The sequence below is a fragment of the Pleuronectes platessa genome, chromosome 1 (assembly GCF_947347685.1).
Source record: "Pleuronectes platessa chromosome 1, fPlePla1.1, whole genome shotgun sequence".
Taxonomy (NCBI): domain Eukaryota; kingdom Metazoa; phylum Chordata; class Actinopteri; order Pleuronectiformes; family Pleuronectidae; genus Pleuronectes; species Pleuronectes platessa.
Genome location: NC_070626.1, coordinates 9,014,415 through 9,030,978, shown reverse-complemented (window position 1 = coordinate 9,030,978; position 16,564 = coordinate 9,014,415). Strand labels below are relative to the sequence as shown.

The following is a 16,564-nucleotide window of genomic DNA, read 5'->3' as shown; positions in this document are numbered from 1 at the left end:
TATCTTATTAACTTATTTATCATTTATTTTCTTTTTTGGTGGGGTAGGGTCAGAAAACTGTTCCCAGTTGCCACGTGCCAGTGCTCCTGATAGCACTGTCCTCACTGTCAAGTTCCTCACTCCACAAGCTCAAAATGATCGTCCCAGTACAAATACACACATGCACGAACACACGCACACACACACACACACAATCATACCCACACACACAATCCCACACACAGTTCAGATGGAATGATTTATTCATAATCATGATAGCATAATAAAACAATTAACATTGAAAGCACTGACAGTTGAACCCAAGGCCTCTCACACTCAGCATGCACCACCCTGACCCCAGCATTCACAGAGACACTGAACATTCCTAACGCCAAGAGACTCCTGGCTTCTTAAAGTCCTCCTCGTCTTAACTCTCTGCCCCAGTCAGTTTTTTCTTGTTCTTTTTTTAATCCTTTAAATATATTTTGATATAAAAACAAGCCCAAGTATGATGAATTGACCATGTTTGAGAACTGCCTTCCCCCCTTCTCCTCCTGGCATTGTCCTGCTGCCCCACCGCCGGCTCCTCTGGACTGTCTCGACCGGAGGACAAACATGATACTGGTCCCCACATCCTCCCTCCTACTGTCCAGACTCTCTCTTTTTGGACATTTGAAAAAAAATGCATACAGTCTGATGGGGACATGTTGGAGGTGGGGGAGAAAGCACTAAAATTGGTTTGATAACCTCCCTGAAAAAAAAAAAAAAAAAGCAATAAAAAAAGTTCTCTTAAAAAAAGTAATTAAAAAAAGCAAACCACAAAAAGTCCATTGAAAGAAGTGCTGGGGGAAGTCTGGAGCTCTGTAGACTGGAGGCACTTTGGCACAGAGCGAAGGCCCCACACCTGACACCACGCCGACGGGGGGAGAGATTGAGGGGAAGGATGGAATGACAAGAGAGATGGGCTGAAATGGCATGCAGAGCCACATGGTGACACGGAGAACCAGGAATGAAAGAGGGATGAGGGGAGGAAGAGAGAGCACCTGACAAACATGGAGGAAAAGGCCAGCCTCCCCTCCAGTTAATGCCATGTTCAGGAGAGGAGGAGGAAACAATAAAGAAAGAGGGATCTTCAAGAGGAGAAACCATGAGAGAGAGAGAGAGAGAGAGAGAGAGAGAGAGAGAGAGAGAGAGAGAGAGAGTGAGGTGGGAGGTAAAGCAGGAGGGAAGAGTGCTGGCCCATCGAGAGAAGAGGAAACTGGCCAAAGCTATACAACACAAACAGGAAACAGTCCGTGTGTGGATGTAGAGGAAGGCTGGTGGAAGTCCGAGGTCGAGGGAGGGTAGGGGGCACGGTGCGGCAGTCCCACAGGTCGACAGGCTGGGCGGGCAGGAGGAAGGCGCTGTGGTCCCTCTTCATCTCCTCCTCCCCCTCCTCCTCCTCCTCCTGCTGCCTTACAGCTGTGCTCGGCTGCGTCTCACGCCACCCCCCCTCCTCTCTCCCCCACCCTCTCTCGTGCCTCCTCTTCACAGGTAGAGCTCCTTGGTTCTGATATGCAGCAGCTTCTCCCTCAGCATGCGGAAGGAGGGCCGCACCACGGCGTCCAGGGTCCAGCACTGCTTCATCAGGTCATACACGACGGGCGGGCAGCCGTCCGGGGCGTCCATCTTGTAGCCCTTCTCCACCCGGGGCACCACCTCCTTCAGCGGCTGACACACAGAGACGGAGCGAAAGTACACGTCAGATTCTCAGCGGGAGCATTTCGGGGGCTGATGCAAAAGAATGACTCAACAGAAGGTTATAATAAGTATGCTAATGAGAATGTATAAAGTGGTGAGGCATGGAGAAATAATTTAATTCATAATTTACAGAACGCAACGCATCACATTTTCATCATGAGCTCCAGCAGTTAAAGGGCAGAAATCTAATTATTTTGAGGTCATCTCTGACGCACGAGACTTCATTTCATTCATCTTCTACTCAAATAAATTTTATAAAAAAAATTCTAAAACGGTCTCAGCAAATGAAGCCTGCCATCTGCTGGTACACCTAAAGCCTGCTACATCCAGAGAGACCTGGTGCTCAGGTACCTGTAAAGTAATACGAGTGGTCATCAAGACTAGAAAAGCGCTATATAAATACAGAGCATTTACCATTTTACTTACAATTCTAGGGTAAGGCACACGCCCAAACGAGTAAATCTCCCAAAGTAGGATCCCGTAACTCCACACGTCCGACTTGGTGGAAAACCTCTGTGGGACAAGAAAAAGATTAGTTGAATCCCTTAAAATCAGGCCTGTTCTCAGGCTCCTGCTCGAAAAATACATGCCCAAAATGAGTAGATTATATCTCTGCAACTACAGGGTCTATATGAATAATATTGGTATTTATATAATGGTAACTCTTATGAGATTTCTGCAGATGTGTGAGCATCAGTATAGATGCTACACCAGAGTAAATGAAGATTGGTCATAAGTATAGAAGATAAAGATGTCATGTCCCAAAACATCTGAACAGTACTGTGTGCCAGATTCTACTCAAACAAAGTGAGGCGGAGCTAAGTAACAGAGGTTTTACTGGGGATATGTAAAGATGCAATCTCCAAATGAGTTACACTGCCTTCATAACAGAGTAGAGTCAGCTGAGTCCACCTGAACATGCCAGGAGCAGAATATTGGCTAAAAGCAGTTAAATGTATTTTATATTGAGCCTCATGAAAGAACCAGTAATACCAAGTGATCCTCCCTTTATTGGCAAACATGACTGATTCAAGAGAGTTTTCATTTGCCAAGTCTTTCATACTTAATTTCTTCTTAAGTACAAACAAAATTATAAAACCTGTTTTATGAGTCCTGCACTGATAGTCTCCTCCTCTACATGATAAAACAAGAACCATAATACCTTAATCTGAAGTAAATTAAACACAATAAACATGCTTTATTAAACCACTTTATTTCTGTCACCGTATTTCTGTTACCTGCCCGGTGCTCAAGTTAAAATAGTCGAAAACAAATGCAACAAAAGCAAGATCACTTAAGTGTGATACTTGCCCAGCCTCCGTCCTCTCACCTTCTCTCTTAGTGCTTCGGGGGAGGTCCACTTGACAGGCAGCTTGGCAGTGTCCTGAATGGAGGAAGCCTCCTTGGTGAGGCCGAAGTCGCTGACCTTGGCGATGTTGTCGTCGGACACCAGCACGTTACGAGCTGCCAGGTCTCTGTGGACGAAGTTGTTGGCCTCCAGGTACTCCATGGCATCACACACGTCACTGACAGGGGAGATAAAGAGTGAGACAACTGATGACAGCCCATAGGTCGATGTCTACTTCTTAATCTACATGGACGTATCTGTGGCTACAATAGGAGGGGAAAAAACTGACTCGGATCTTCTTTGTTTGTTTCATGTTTCTATTTCTTTAATCTTTCATGATTCTCTAAAATCATGCTGAAATGAATCATGAAACTTCCCTGTGAATTCATGATTTCACGCCTACTGATCTGAGAGTAATGGTCATAATAGTTTCAACTTGTGCGACACTTCAGCTCTGAGCTCCATGACTGTTAAATACAAAATAAAAAAACACTTTAAGGCACTTGACTCGCAGATAAAGCAGCCATTTGTCCCAGCACGATGCTGCTTGTGTAAACAAATGGGTCTTTTATGTTGCCAGTCAAGTGCATTGACACTGTTCTTTTGAAATTCATTTGAAATCCTGGCAGCTAAAGAGCAGCCGTTAAGCTGTAGACCCTGATCTGTGCTGACTCAAGTCTTCTGAACAAACAAACAGAGAGGACTCACAGTGAGAACTTGAGTAAGCAGTCTCCGCCGAGCACGGTCCGTCCTCGAGAGCGCAGGTAGTCCACCAGGCTGCCCTGTGACACAGTTCACATCATCAACACATCATGTGGAGGACACAACTAAACCATGTGTGGCTGCAGTAAAGAACAAATCCCCGAGCCTCAAAGTGTGAATGTGCTCTCAAACCCAGCTACATGGGACCACGTTAGTTTTTTTAATTCACAAATTCAAGCAGGTTGGGTTCAGAAACAAATTTAGAAAGTATTTCCCGGTTTGGGCCAGGCTGGGCTGATTCTTTACACTTTACATAACTGTTATCGGGATAAACAAGCAACGACCTGTGAAGGACACGGTGACACAAAGTCAGCGCTGCTTATATCGACTGCATCGGGTCGGGTTTGGACCAAATACATATTGACTGAAGGGTTTGGATGCGACCTGAGCCTCACTCCACTTAAAATATATTCTGTGGACATTTGTCATCTTCTTTCATGTCATCTATTTTATTGATAGGACAATGGACAGCGAGCTTGAAATGGGGAGACACAACAGAGGTCGACACACAGCTAAGGGCTGGAGCAGAACCAAACCTGCTGGAGGACTCAAGCATCTGTAAGAGAGCAGTACAAAGAGGTCATGTTCTCATCTGCATTTGTTTGCTAGTTAACAGGATTACACAAGAACTGTTGAACCTATTGTCAATTTTGTGAAGCGGTCGGGCGTGATCCAAGAAAGACACCATCCAATTTTGGAGCAGATCCCGATAAACTTGTGGAATGTGGATCAATTCTTTTCCACCGCTTTCTGTAATATGACGGTGCGTTACTGTTGGGGGAAATTCAAGGAATGTTTTAAACTAATGGGACTGACCCTTGCCATGTACTCTGTGACGATGTAGAGACTGCCCCTCTCCTCGACAATTACGCCTAACAACTGCACCAGGTTGTTGTGCCTCAGTTGCCTGAAAAACACAGAAACAGAATGATGTAGAGGGTTTACCCACAAGAGCCCAATTATAAGACTGCATAGACACATGAAAGAGGACAGACGTATTTTATAGGTAGTGTGAAGGACGAAGACAGAAGAGCTGGAGGATCTTACGTCATGACAGACGCCTCAGCAATGAAAGCCTGCGCTGTGGCATCATTTTTGATACACTTGACTGCCACCTTGGTCCCTCTGTAGTCTCCCACCATCACATCTGTGAAGGACACAAACAGTGTAAGTTTCAGGACAACGTGTGCGACGACCTTGGTCCGTGTTATTAAGGCTCCCGTATATGAAATTAAATGCTGTGAATGTGATTGATCGTTGAGAAGCTCAATTGCTCACCTCCAAACTCCCCTTTGCCGATGGTCTGGATCAGTTTCAGCTCCTTTCTGTTCAAGGCCCAGCCGCCTGTCGAGAGAAGACAGAAGACGCCGTGAGCAGACGTCACAGACGAAAAATAAGATTGTCTGGTTCATTATCAACCTGTAAATGCCCTTTTTTCACTGGTCAGAAAACCATTAACACCAGCTAACTTATGGTTTGTGTCTGCAACGGGAATGGCTACAATCAGCTTTCACACCCGGGTCAAATGAATCTGCTGGAGACACGGCACAGAGATTTTAAATCGGCTCTGGCTCCGAAGCCGCAGTGATGGAAACATGACACCCAGGTGAACAAGCTATTTTGTTAAGACAGCGACCAGAGATAATTTGGGTGTAAAAGAGTTATTGTTCGATCCAGGGAAAGGCTTTTTTGTAAAAAACTAAATTCATGATTTATATTGTTATCAGAAGAAGTAGTTAAACATATTAGTTTGACAGTCGCCTTCCGGTCAGAGTAGAGGTCCCACTATTTGAATGAGGAATCTCTCATGTTGAAAAAAGTTTTAATCATTTATTGCAACATTTATCTTTTTTAATTTGTTTAGGAAAGGAATTAACCGGGTCAAACTGGTACATGTGGAGATATGAAGAGAGACAGGGGTGGATGAAGACTTGGATTGACCTTGAGAGCTGGTGAAGCCCAGCAGACGTCCCCAGACACAAAGATTAATTACCCTCTGTTGATTAATGCTATTAGGACTGGGATGATAGCAGAGACTTGAAGGAGATGAAGTATACAGTCTGTATACTGTGGGTGTATGTAAACATCTACAATCCTCTTAGTGTTTGAGAGGTTAGCGTGACATTATACACACAGACACAGTAATGCCCCTGTGTGCCAGTGTCCCTGTAGAGCAGTGTAGTGAGCTCAGTGTGTCCTTACTCCTAGAGAACTCGTCCTGCGCTGCCACTGTTCCCTCCATCAACTTGGGTTTAATCAGCCTGGTGCAAAGGCCATCAGCATCTTTGGTGTAATGCTGGAGACAGAGGGAGAGAAGATCAAACATAAACATTTAATGCAAACAATGACAATTCATATTTGAGTCATGTTACGTTTGAATACAAATTTCAATGTCTGATTTTAAAAGAATCTTAAGTGTAATAGTTTGAATTATGAAGTCGTTCCCTCTACCATCTTTAAACTGTGATGAGTGATCAGGACTGACATTCATGAATGAATTCGGATTGGTGAGACCGTACACAAGCTTTTGAAATATAAAACAAAAGCCTGGCTACTGTTTTGAGGCGCATGCGACAGCGGAACACGAAGGTAGAGATGAAAAGAAGCTTCAGACTGTGCTGGGAGTTAGATGCGAGGAGGTCCCCCTGCTTAATATGTACGAGATATCAGTGGTGCTTGCTTCCGACAAAGAGATGAAGCACAGCAGGTTTAACTTTTATCAAAACGCATCAACGTTAACAGGGATGTAGGGTTGTCCTGAGGGAAAACAGAATCCCTGCCTCGTTTCCATACAAGAGATGCGAGGGAACCAGGAGGAGGAGCAAGGCTTTGCTTTACCGTCATGTGGTGAACACCAAAATGAATATATATTTTAAAAAAGCATCTTTACAGCAAGTGCATAAGATGTTTATTCCAATATATGTTCCTGCGAAGAAAAAAAATAGTAAATAAAATATCCTCGTGGTTTGGAATGATGGACTGAACTAGGAAAACTGATTTTTGTAAATGGAATATAACTTTTAACACATTGTAAGGCCTTCAATTGAGAAAAAAACGATCTCAAGCAAACGTATCCAGTCTTTGTGTTCTTATCATAATCTCAGATTGCGAACATGACGATTAGATCCCAACATGGAGTGAACCTCACCATTCTAACATAATTCACCTGAAACGTGGAATAACCGTGAAATACTTCTACCATCAAAATGTGAATGAAAACTAACCATGAAGAGATTAAATGCAGGCACCTGCAGCACAGTCATACAGCAGTAGTGGAGACAGGATCAAACATATGAAGCTTACTTCTGCTGGAGACTAACAGTATTAATGTCATTATGTCATCCTAGACTTAAAGCTTCTGAAGAAAAGCTTGTGGAGTAACTCCCCTGCTGGGAGGTGTGGAGCTGGTGAGCATTTACTGTGGGAACCGACAGCAGAGGACGAGTGTGTGGGTGTGGGAGAGGGCAAAGCGTTTGACCTTTCACCCCAAGAATCACAAGGAACCATATAAGACCTAGTTGATATGTGCTCATTATAAAACCAGGTTAGATCCCAGCAACAATCAGGCAGATGTCTTGCGTCAGGGACATTCTCGTACATGGAAATAAATCGAAATATTAAAATAATACAAGAGACAAATATTGAATATAATAACAATAAAAAAATTCTCTCATCAACTAAACGATGGTAAAAATTGACCAGAGTGTAGGTTGCCATTACAACCACCAGGGAGCAGCATAATGCAAGAGGGGGGTCAGCTTCTTCTCCATTATTGAGCACAGCAACTGATAAATGAAGCAACAAATGTAGAATAACAACAAATAAACAAAAGAAGTGTCAGCTTGTGTCAGTGTTGAGGTAAAAGATCATTTGTTATCAAACCTGCGAGGTTTTGATATCATATCTGAACACCTTGGAGGATGTTGACCACTTAATGCACGTAAATCAATATTTTAAGGAGACAATGGAAATAGATGAATCAGGATCTTGCCTTATGTAATTAACATAGAAAGCTGTAAGCACAGAGTAAAAATACAAAACAGGCATATTAACTGACACCACATTCACTGTGCTGTTACACCCTCTAAATACCACATGGAGCCATCTTTGTTTCACTGCACGCATGTGACAGACAAAGGGGGCCTGGGTCTGTGAGTCTACATATATGCATATTGTGTGTGTGTGTGTCTATATGAAGGTATATGTGAAGCTGCTGAACAAGCAGTGGAAGAGAGAGCGAGACGGAAAACACACAAGAATGTGAGGAATCCTTCTCTCATAGGCTATTATATAGAGAGAGAGAGAGACGTAGGGAGAGAGAGACAGAGTGGGGACACGGGGGAATGCATATGGAGGAGAAGAGGGAAGACGGAAAGAGAGAGAGAGACACACAGAGAGGGACGCAAAGTAAGAGGTTGAAATGGATAACAAAGAGAGGAGGAGAATGAGCTATATGCCAGGTATCCACGAGGAAAAAAGAGAGAGAGGGCGAGGTATGGACGGAGGTGGAGAGAGGAAGTGGAGGCAGATCCATGCCTCGAGGGTGTGAACAAGAGAGAGAGAGAGGGATAGAGAGACAGAGATAGTGGGTGGCTGAAGATAAGAAGAATGCACCGGGGACCTAGATGCTCTCGGTGCCAGTTGGCACTTTCCTGTCGTCCACTTCCAACGCCCCACGAGGCAAAGAGATGAAGTCCAATTAAAAGTGTGATAGCTGCCAATCCATCTCTTTATCTGAGAGGATGAGCACCCCAGCCCCCCCTCTCTTCTTCCCTCTGCTATCGTGTCTTCCCCTGTACACACTCTGTGAACTGGCCTTCAGATAACAGGCAGGGAGTTCGAGGATCAGACGGCTTGGTGAAGAATGTACTTGATTTCGGTTTTTTTGGAAACTCACCGGGGGACGCTGAATGTGTTTGTGTTCTATTTGTGTTTATGGAGTTATGTAATCATGCTAGCAGCACAGTTAAATCACATAAATTACAGTTAATACTTAAATAAAATAATTGGAAGATGGATCCTAATGAGATACCGTATTTAGTTTATCAAGAATAAGACTGATGATTATTTACAGTATAGCCTGGTGATGGATAAGTGGGCTGATGAATACAATACATAAACAGTTGACCTGCAACAAAGTCAGAAAATCACATTCACATTGGAATGAGTTTTTACTACTTGTCTGTTAGAATTGTTACACTGTATTTTCTTGCTTCATCATTTGATCTATAGAATATTGAAATAGTGAAAAATGCACCACTGTTTTGTCCGTTAAAATATATTCAGTTTAGGATCAGATATCGCAGCAAATACCTTAACATTTGAAAGCGTATCTAGTATTTTTGCTAAATTAAAAAAATGTATTAAAGAAATAACAAAAACATATAGTTGCCAGTTGTTTTCTGCGAAACCATTTCAACTCTATTTGCACTCTGATGGGAAATAAAGTTGGTGGAAAAGCCACACTTTGGCAACCTGCCAAAGCTGCAGTTTTAGGACAGAATGTATTACCAGCATCTGGGAATCTCACGATACCAGTTAGTAGTCGATACGGATACACAATATATTAAATGTTTGTTGTGTATAAAATGTGTATGTTTGTACTTCTATCTTTGTGAGGACACTCATTGACATTAAACATTCCCTAGCCCCTTGCCCTAACCTCAACCCTCCAAACCAAATGCCCATTCCTAACATAAACCCACACCTAATTCTAACCCAAAAACTAAGTCTTTACCCTCAAACAGCCCGCTAAAAAAGTGACCTCACTTTCCAAAAATGTCCTCAGTTTGTACGGCCTATGCTTAAAATGGTCCTCACAAAGGTATAAGTACATGTGCACACACACACACTTGAGTGCAACCCCTAACCACTGCACTGGTCCCAAGAATCTGTATTTTTTTCTCTTTATTTAACATTGTGAGATGTATGAATCAAGATTTTCACAGATTTCTTAGAGAATAATTCATGGATGTTGACGAAAAGAAATCAGGCATATTTAGGGGACATTTGGTGCAGATCTAAATTAAAATCTGGATCTGGGGAATTTAAATGTGTTTTCATAAGAGGTCTGTTGGGCCTTGGCAGAGGTATGAAGTCTTCGGATTGCCATTCTAGTTCTATAATTGGGTTGTTGTAAAACCCCAATTTTCCCCATGGGAAATCAATAAAAGGACGACCTTATCTTATTTGGCACTGATAATAACAGCTGATCAGCCTTTTCAGCTGCCACGGTAGAAACCAGGGTTATTATTCGTATAAGTATTATAACGTAAAGAATAGAAAACAGGAGCTTGAATGGCAGCTATGCTCAGTTCCGTCCCTCACCTCCACCAGCTGCATGAGGTTCTCAAAGTACTCCTCTTCGTCGATGGTGAGCTTGCCGTTGTGGTAGATGATGCGGTAGTGCTCCACTTTGCCATCACAGCTGACGCACAGGGTGTAATCGCCGGGGTAGTTGGTACTCTCCCTCACCAAGTACAAGCCCGTCTCCGGAGGGTAGAGGAGCCGCTCGGCCTGCTCCCGAGTTATCTTCCCATGAAACCAGCTGCAGGGACGGAAGAGAGGCAGGCAGAGAGGGACAGGACAAAAGGGAGGGAGGAAAGAAGAGGACAGAGAGCCAAAACAGGTAATGAGTTGGTGTTTGATACAAAAACAAACTGCACATAAAAGTGAATGCTACATTGGTGGTGTGCAGCAGGAGACCAGTTTGATCCATGTATGGAATTTTCACATGTGCCTTTTTTTTGTGGAGACTGAACTTTCTCATTTCTTTTGTGTCGGTGAAAACAGCATCAGATTATTCAACAGCTCCTGCAGCGGATCACACATCCTTTTCTTCTCCTGAATCTCATTTGCAACTTCAACCCCATAAATGGATCCACTTCCACATATTAGAGACATGCAGCCTGCTCTGAAATGAGAAGTAAAAAAACAACAACAGCGGAGTGGTAATAGGAAGGTGGGAGAGGCATTTCCAGTCTGCTCAACTGAAGCAGAGCAGGGCTGTTGGGCAGCCTCGCCTTGAGGAGTCACCGAGAAAGTACCTGAACCCAAACAACAGGAAGCATGGTGCTCCAAAAAACACACACAGACACACACACACAAGAAGCCTGGGATCAGAGTCGGAAACTGACACACAGGCACTCTGCAATAACAGGAAAATGCAAAGAGTGCTCAGACAAGGTGGAGTGTAGGACAGAACCAAGTCACCCACTGACTCAGGGAGACCAACAGATGAGCTCACCATTAAAAAGATATAGCACACTTAAATCGGAGCTGTAGACGGAATTACATGACTGATCTTTGATAAAAAACATTAATGCTGGTTTTAATAGTTCTGCTGATTTTAACTGAGAACTATAAAAAGCTCCTGCCTCCTGATCTAGAAGTTCACTCTCTATCCCTGCTTCACCCTAACCATATGGCCTGGTGGTTACGTCTATAGACCACTAATGGATGGATTATACTGTCATCTCCTGCTCCATAGTTTACACAATCTCTTCTATGCCAACATAAATATTTCTGTGTCTTTAAAAGAAATAAAACAGCACATTAATAGTTACCAGTAACATGAAACTGTTTAAAAGGAATGTAGCCTCTTACTTTAAAATACAGTGTAAAATTATGAGACTTCTTTCTCATGATTCAGAATTGTGATATCACTTCTCTTCTATCTCTGTGGACCTGTGAGCTTTAAAAAAACTACCATCCAAGCAACCTCAATCCCAAAACACTGCACCACATCCCATTGATTCATGTCACTCCTTGTGTGAAAGGCTGTATTAGCTGCAAACAGTAGCAGCCCACAGGGTCTCTCTATCCATCTTGGCTGGTGCATGGGTGGTAATCAACAGCCATAATTGATTTAGCTCATTTTCCCGTGGCGGCCTCCGTCACTCCGTCCTCCAACTCCTCCCCCTCCTCCTCATCCTCAGACAGCGCAACCCTTGTGGTAAAGCAGCTTAATATGGGTTGAGTTGATTAGATCAGTGCGGGCTGCTTCTCCGATGGACAGCAGCTCCTTAACTCCCACTAATCCGAGAACAGGCGCCAAGCGCGGATGGCCAGAGAGATGCATTCCCCTCTTGGTTGACACACTGGCTGTTCAGTCCATAGAAATTAAGTGCAGTATTTTGTGTAAAAGACAGACTTAAAGAAGAGAGAGAGGGGGGGGGGGGGTGTGGCCACCAGCCTCGGTGGACACAACAGTGAACGAGGAAGAAGGACAGCAGGGTTCAACACCCCAGCTCTCGAGGGTGGTGCTGTAAACTGATGAAGATGTCTGCCACAGGGGGGCGGCAGAGAGAGCAGGCTGTTATCTGCGAATGAGGCCGGTTATGTTTGTAGCTAGTGGTCAGGATCAGTCAGTCAGAGTGACCGTGGGGACAGAGGACTACGACTGAACTCTCATGTGAACCAGAGGAGAGGGAGAGGTCTCTGAAACATCTGTTAGTCATTCATAACAGAGTCAACAAGTCACTGAGGGCTACAGCTCATTCCTCCACAGAAACAACTTGTGATGGCGGCTTTAACATTTTGAAGGCCAGGAAATCAGCAAGAGAGTCTTGTGTTATAGGATATAACATAGCATTCAGTCCTTAAAAGTGAAATGTAAAGTCAAATTCATGACAGAAGTAAGCAGGTGCTAAACGTTGTTTCTGAAGTATATCAACTGTTGATGTCAGTTAAAAGTATTTTTAAATCGGTGCTATGGCAAAGTTGTAGCTGGCATTGAACCGGAGTAATTCATCCTGTTATAGAAAGCGTGTGACACATGGTGTGGAGAGGTCGGCTGAACGGTAGAGGGACAGAGAGTTAAAGCTTTGAGCAGCAGGGGATGAAGCGAGACAAAGAGGGTCAAAGGTCCTCTTAAACGATTCCTGCTGACAAGATATTAATACAGAATGCCATACCACCAACTACTGTGAGCTCCATTCACAGTGTCATTGTCAATTAGACTGTCATACTTATCACTATTCATTCATGGGAAAATGTTTCCTATGATGACTGTTCAGGGATTTCATACATACACCATGTCCAAATGACCATTTAATAACATATTAACAAGCCTTAAAACTATATTACATGATCATGTTTACTGAGCATGCATGTGCCATGTCTTCTACGTATGTAAGTTTTGACATTGTAAAATGCAGAATTGAACTGCACAGCATCTGTTAGCAAGACCCACATGGTCAGCAGCGCTTGTAATAGATTATCCATGTAGCGTTCTAAACTGGTATCCGAGGCTACTGCTAATGTTTTGGTCATGTGATAGGAACGTGACGAATCATCGAAGGCTACGTCATAACCAAAAAGACCCAATCAGCAAGAGGTTGTGAGTGTCTACGTCATTGTTTCTGTCCTGACTAAAACGCAGCCCTGGAGCTTTCAAAACTGAAACGGGGCCAGCAGCGTTTTAGTTCACCCTAACCTTAACCCATCTCTTTTAGGAGCTCTAAAAAACAGTTTTAAAATGAAGCACCTCATTGTATTTCAATGTAATATAGATGCAGCATATCCCATAATGTTTTCAAAGTCACACACTGACTGGGAAAACAAATGGAAAAAACACAACACAATATTCAATAAAAAACACATTAACACTTGAATAAATGTGCAAATCCAGCTCAGGTCAATGAATGCAGTCCATCCTCTAACTTCACATCATCTGACATTTACCACTAGAGTTAAAAACTTTATACTAAACTGTCAAATCTGAACCCTGGAGAAGCCAGTACGCTCTCAGCTTCCCTGTCTCTGTTCATTTGCATATGCTTACATTTTCCTTTTTTTATAGCAGCACTTTCAAAATGCCTGTTTCAAAAGGAAGTGCACAGCTGGTCCTGGCCTCTGTGGCAGCAACACACTGACAAGAGGAGGCAACACAGTAAAAACCAGAAGATTTGAAGAGATGGAATTTCCTTCTTTTGAAGCTTCTGAATCAGATGTAAGTGAAGCGGTGGCACATGATCTTGTTCAGAGGGATGGAGAGCACACGTGGAAGTGATAAGAGGCACATGTCTTTATCTACAGTTCTTTTTTCTATTCCTGATGCATACTGTCACATTCTGTAATGCACTTCACTTAAGTGTCACCATGTTCATACAATGTTCTCTCTTAATACCTTTTCATCAAAGACACTATGTATTACACCTTTATTTACTCTTCTTGTGTATTTAGTCAGGACTTACAGTATATAAAACATTACATAGATTTAAACAATACCAGAACATTTCTCAGCTTTACATAAACACTATTGACGGTGACATACACAAAACTTTCAACATACTGTTTGAGCCTCCCCTGTTGCCCCTCTGGTACTTACGGCATAAGACTGAGTTTGCCTCCAGACTTGACTCCTTCCCTTTTCTGGACATAGTTGGCTGGGATGGTGCCCTCTCTGCCCGACGTGTTCCTCGCTCTGTACCAGTTTGGATCCTGAAACAGTCAAACACACCATATGCTGTCATCTCTACATAAATCAGAGTCATTCTGGAGAAACCCACAGAACACAGTGTGGAATGGATGCTGCAGTCCACTTCAACACCACTGGCTCAATCAGATATGAGTGGGAATAAGCTACTGCAAACAGTGAGCTCTGCTGTATTATCTAAAGCACCGATGGGAGCCGGAGCGGGCCTCCAGCTAAAAGAGAAGGATACTGACTGGTGCTACAAAGCTGTTTGATGGACTCACATCGCGCTCACATACTTTGTTTTGTACTGGGCTCGATTTGATAGTTTGCAGCATGTCAGGATATTTATCTATTTGAATCCCAACATGAGGAGGTGAGCTTTTCTTTCTTTTGTCTTTTAGCATCTCACTTTCGCTGTGAACGGCTTCAGAGGTGAAATGTTGAAGTATCAAAGACATGAATAGCAACATTAAAATTATGACAGGGGTCACATATTAGCATTTACAATTCAGCCAAATTCAAAAACATTGAGCAGGATAACAGTTTGGTGTGTTTATCTAGTATAATGTCCATAATTTACAGATATGCACTCAGCCACTGGCTTGCTTACCCTGGTGACTCCGATGATGGTCAGCACGTCTCCTTTACAGAAGGGCAGGTCCTGTTCATTGGCAGTTTGGAAGTTGTATTTGGCTACACACTCTGCGCCAGTCGACCATGGTGCCTGCATCACAAAGAGAGAAGGAGGAACCAGCATTTAATCACAGAGATGTAACTTAGTTCAGGACAAGGAGCTGAACTGAGTAATTTGTGAGAAAACACATAATGCTGATGGGTGCATATAAGTTATTACTCCATCTTTAACCTTTTAGTTGTAAGTTGGTAACACTACCAATAGATTACATTGCTGCCCCTTAAAATCCTGGGTTGAAAGTACCCATTGCCTTATGCCATTGTCACAGAAACCCATTGTTTGATTTTAGAACCACACTGCCATCAATGGGTGACCAGAACCACACTAAACTTACAATAGATTTATGTTGCAACAAGCCACAGGGTTTAATGTCTCAACCATCCTGATCAATCAAAATGTAACTTGTAGCATAGATTTATAGTTAAAACATCATGGAAACTCCAGAAATCAGGCAGAATGCAACCAAAGAGAAGAATGAATTCCATGTTTGAATCGCAGTCAACACAAACAGCTTCAAAGAATTCAGTGCGATCACAGCCTCTTTCTAAATTCCTAAAAATGTTTCTTTTAGACTTTCACCTGACTGTAGTGAAGTGCTGTGGTGTGACAGATGAAAACACCCTGGATCAATACGAACATGTGGAGGAAGAGGATACAGGAGAGACAGTAATCCTACCATGAGGCATTAGTCAAACCCCTGAGTCAACCTTGAAATGTGACACCACCAAAACTGAGCTGGGCAAGATTGAAGCCTACTATTTAGCAAGTGAACTGACTTCCCATATTAAACAACATTTACATGAGACGCATGACACTAAAATATGCACTTACGTGAATCCCAGACATGATGAAGGGAGTTCGGCAGCAGGTTTCCTCAGGCGGGAAGCGGTCACTGTTCAACTCGTACCATCAGAGCTGTAAAAAAAAGAAGTAAGGCATTAGAAATACCCCCAATAATGTTAATGTAAAGGAATTTACGTTATAATCTTAAACAAATACATAACAGATATGTCTTTGCAAAATATGTATGCAAGAACCGAGCTGTTGTTTAAGAAACATATAGGACCAAGACAGCAGTGGATTTCATTTACATTAAAACGTGTAAAGCTACTAATATACACAAAGAACAAATCAACACAAAGCAAGTCAGAGATAAACAAACTGAACTAAACATTTCCTCTTGCACAGGCAGTAGAATGAACATTAGAAACGACTTTACAGCATATTAAAAGTATACACTTCCTCTATATAAATGAAACATGCCTGAACTGTACATAATAGTATGATATGATATGATAATAAAAAACTGTATTTATATAGAGCTTCTCTTAACAAAGAGAAGCTCTATATAAATACTAAATTGAACATTTAGTATGACACATGAAATCGTATAAATTAAGAAATAGGAATAGTCAGTGTAAATAAGAGACAATATCAATCATTTGTAAAATCTTTCACAATAAAAGGTTTTAAGAAGAGAATGACACATGGAGATCCACGTGCGTCTTCCTTTCAAATTCATTCTAACAAAAAGAAAAAACAGAGCTGCTAATAAAACATGCATGTCTAGTTAAAAGTAGGCGTTCTAACTTTTTAATTATGCTTTTAGGGATTAATATAG

At 42.5% G+C, this 16,564-nt stretch overlaps 1 protein-coding gene across 2 annotated transcripts in view; it reads right to left on the bottom strand.

The window, feature by feature from the left end:
- Positions 1-224: 224 nt before the first annotated feature.
- Positions 225-16,564, bottom strand: part of LOC128439063 (tyrosine-protein kinase CSK) — a 39,739-nt gene continuing 23,399 nt past the window's right edge. For both annotated transcript variants that reach the window (XM_053421890.1, XM_053421898.1), the window contains exons 2-13: positions 15,775-15,858; positions 14,860-14,973; positions 14,160-14,272; positions 10,157-10,376; positions 6,032-6,125; positions 5,108-5,173; positions 4,877-4,976; positions 4,646-4,736; positions 3,776-3,849; positions 3,050-3,245; positions 2,146-2,232; positions 225-1,689 (exon numbers count right to left, since the gene is read on the bottom strand). In XM_053421890.1, coding sequence (XP_053277865.1) covers positions 1,507-1,689; positions 2,146-2,232; positions 3,050-3,245; positions 3,776-3,849; positions 4,646-4,736; positions 4,877-4,976; positions 5,108-5,173; positions 6,032-6,125; positions 10,157-10,376; positions 14,160-14,272; positions 14,860-14,973; positions 15,775-15,789 — 1,353 coding nt within the window. In that variant the 5' untranslated portion in view covers positions 15,790-15,858 and the 3' untranslated portion in view covers positions 225-1,506. The remainder of the gene's footprint in view (positions 1,690-2,145; positions 2,233-3,049; positions 3,246-3,775; positions 3,850-4,645; positions 4,737-4,876; positions 4,977-5,107; positions 5,174-6,031; positions 6,126-10,156; positions 10,377-14,159; positions 14,273-14,859; positions 14,974-15,774; positions 15,859-16,564) is intronic.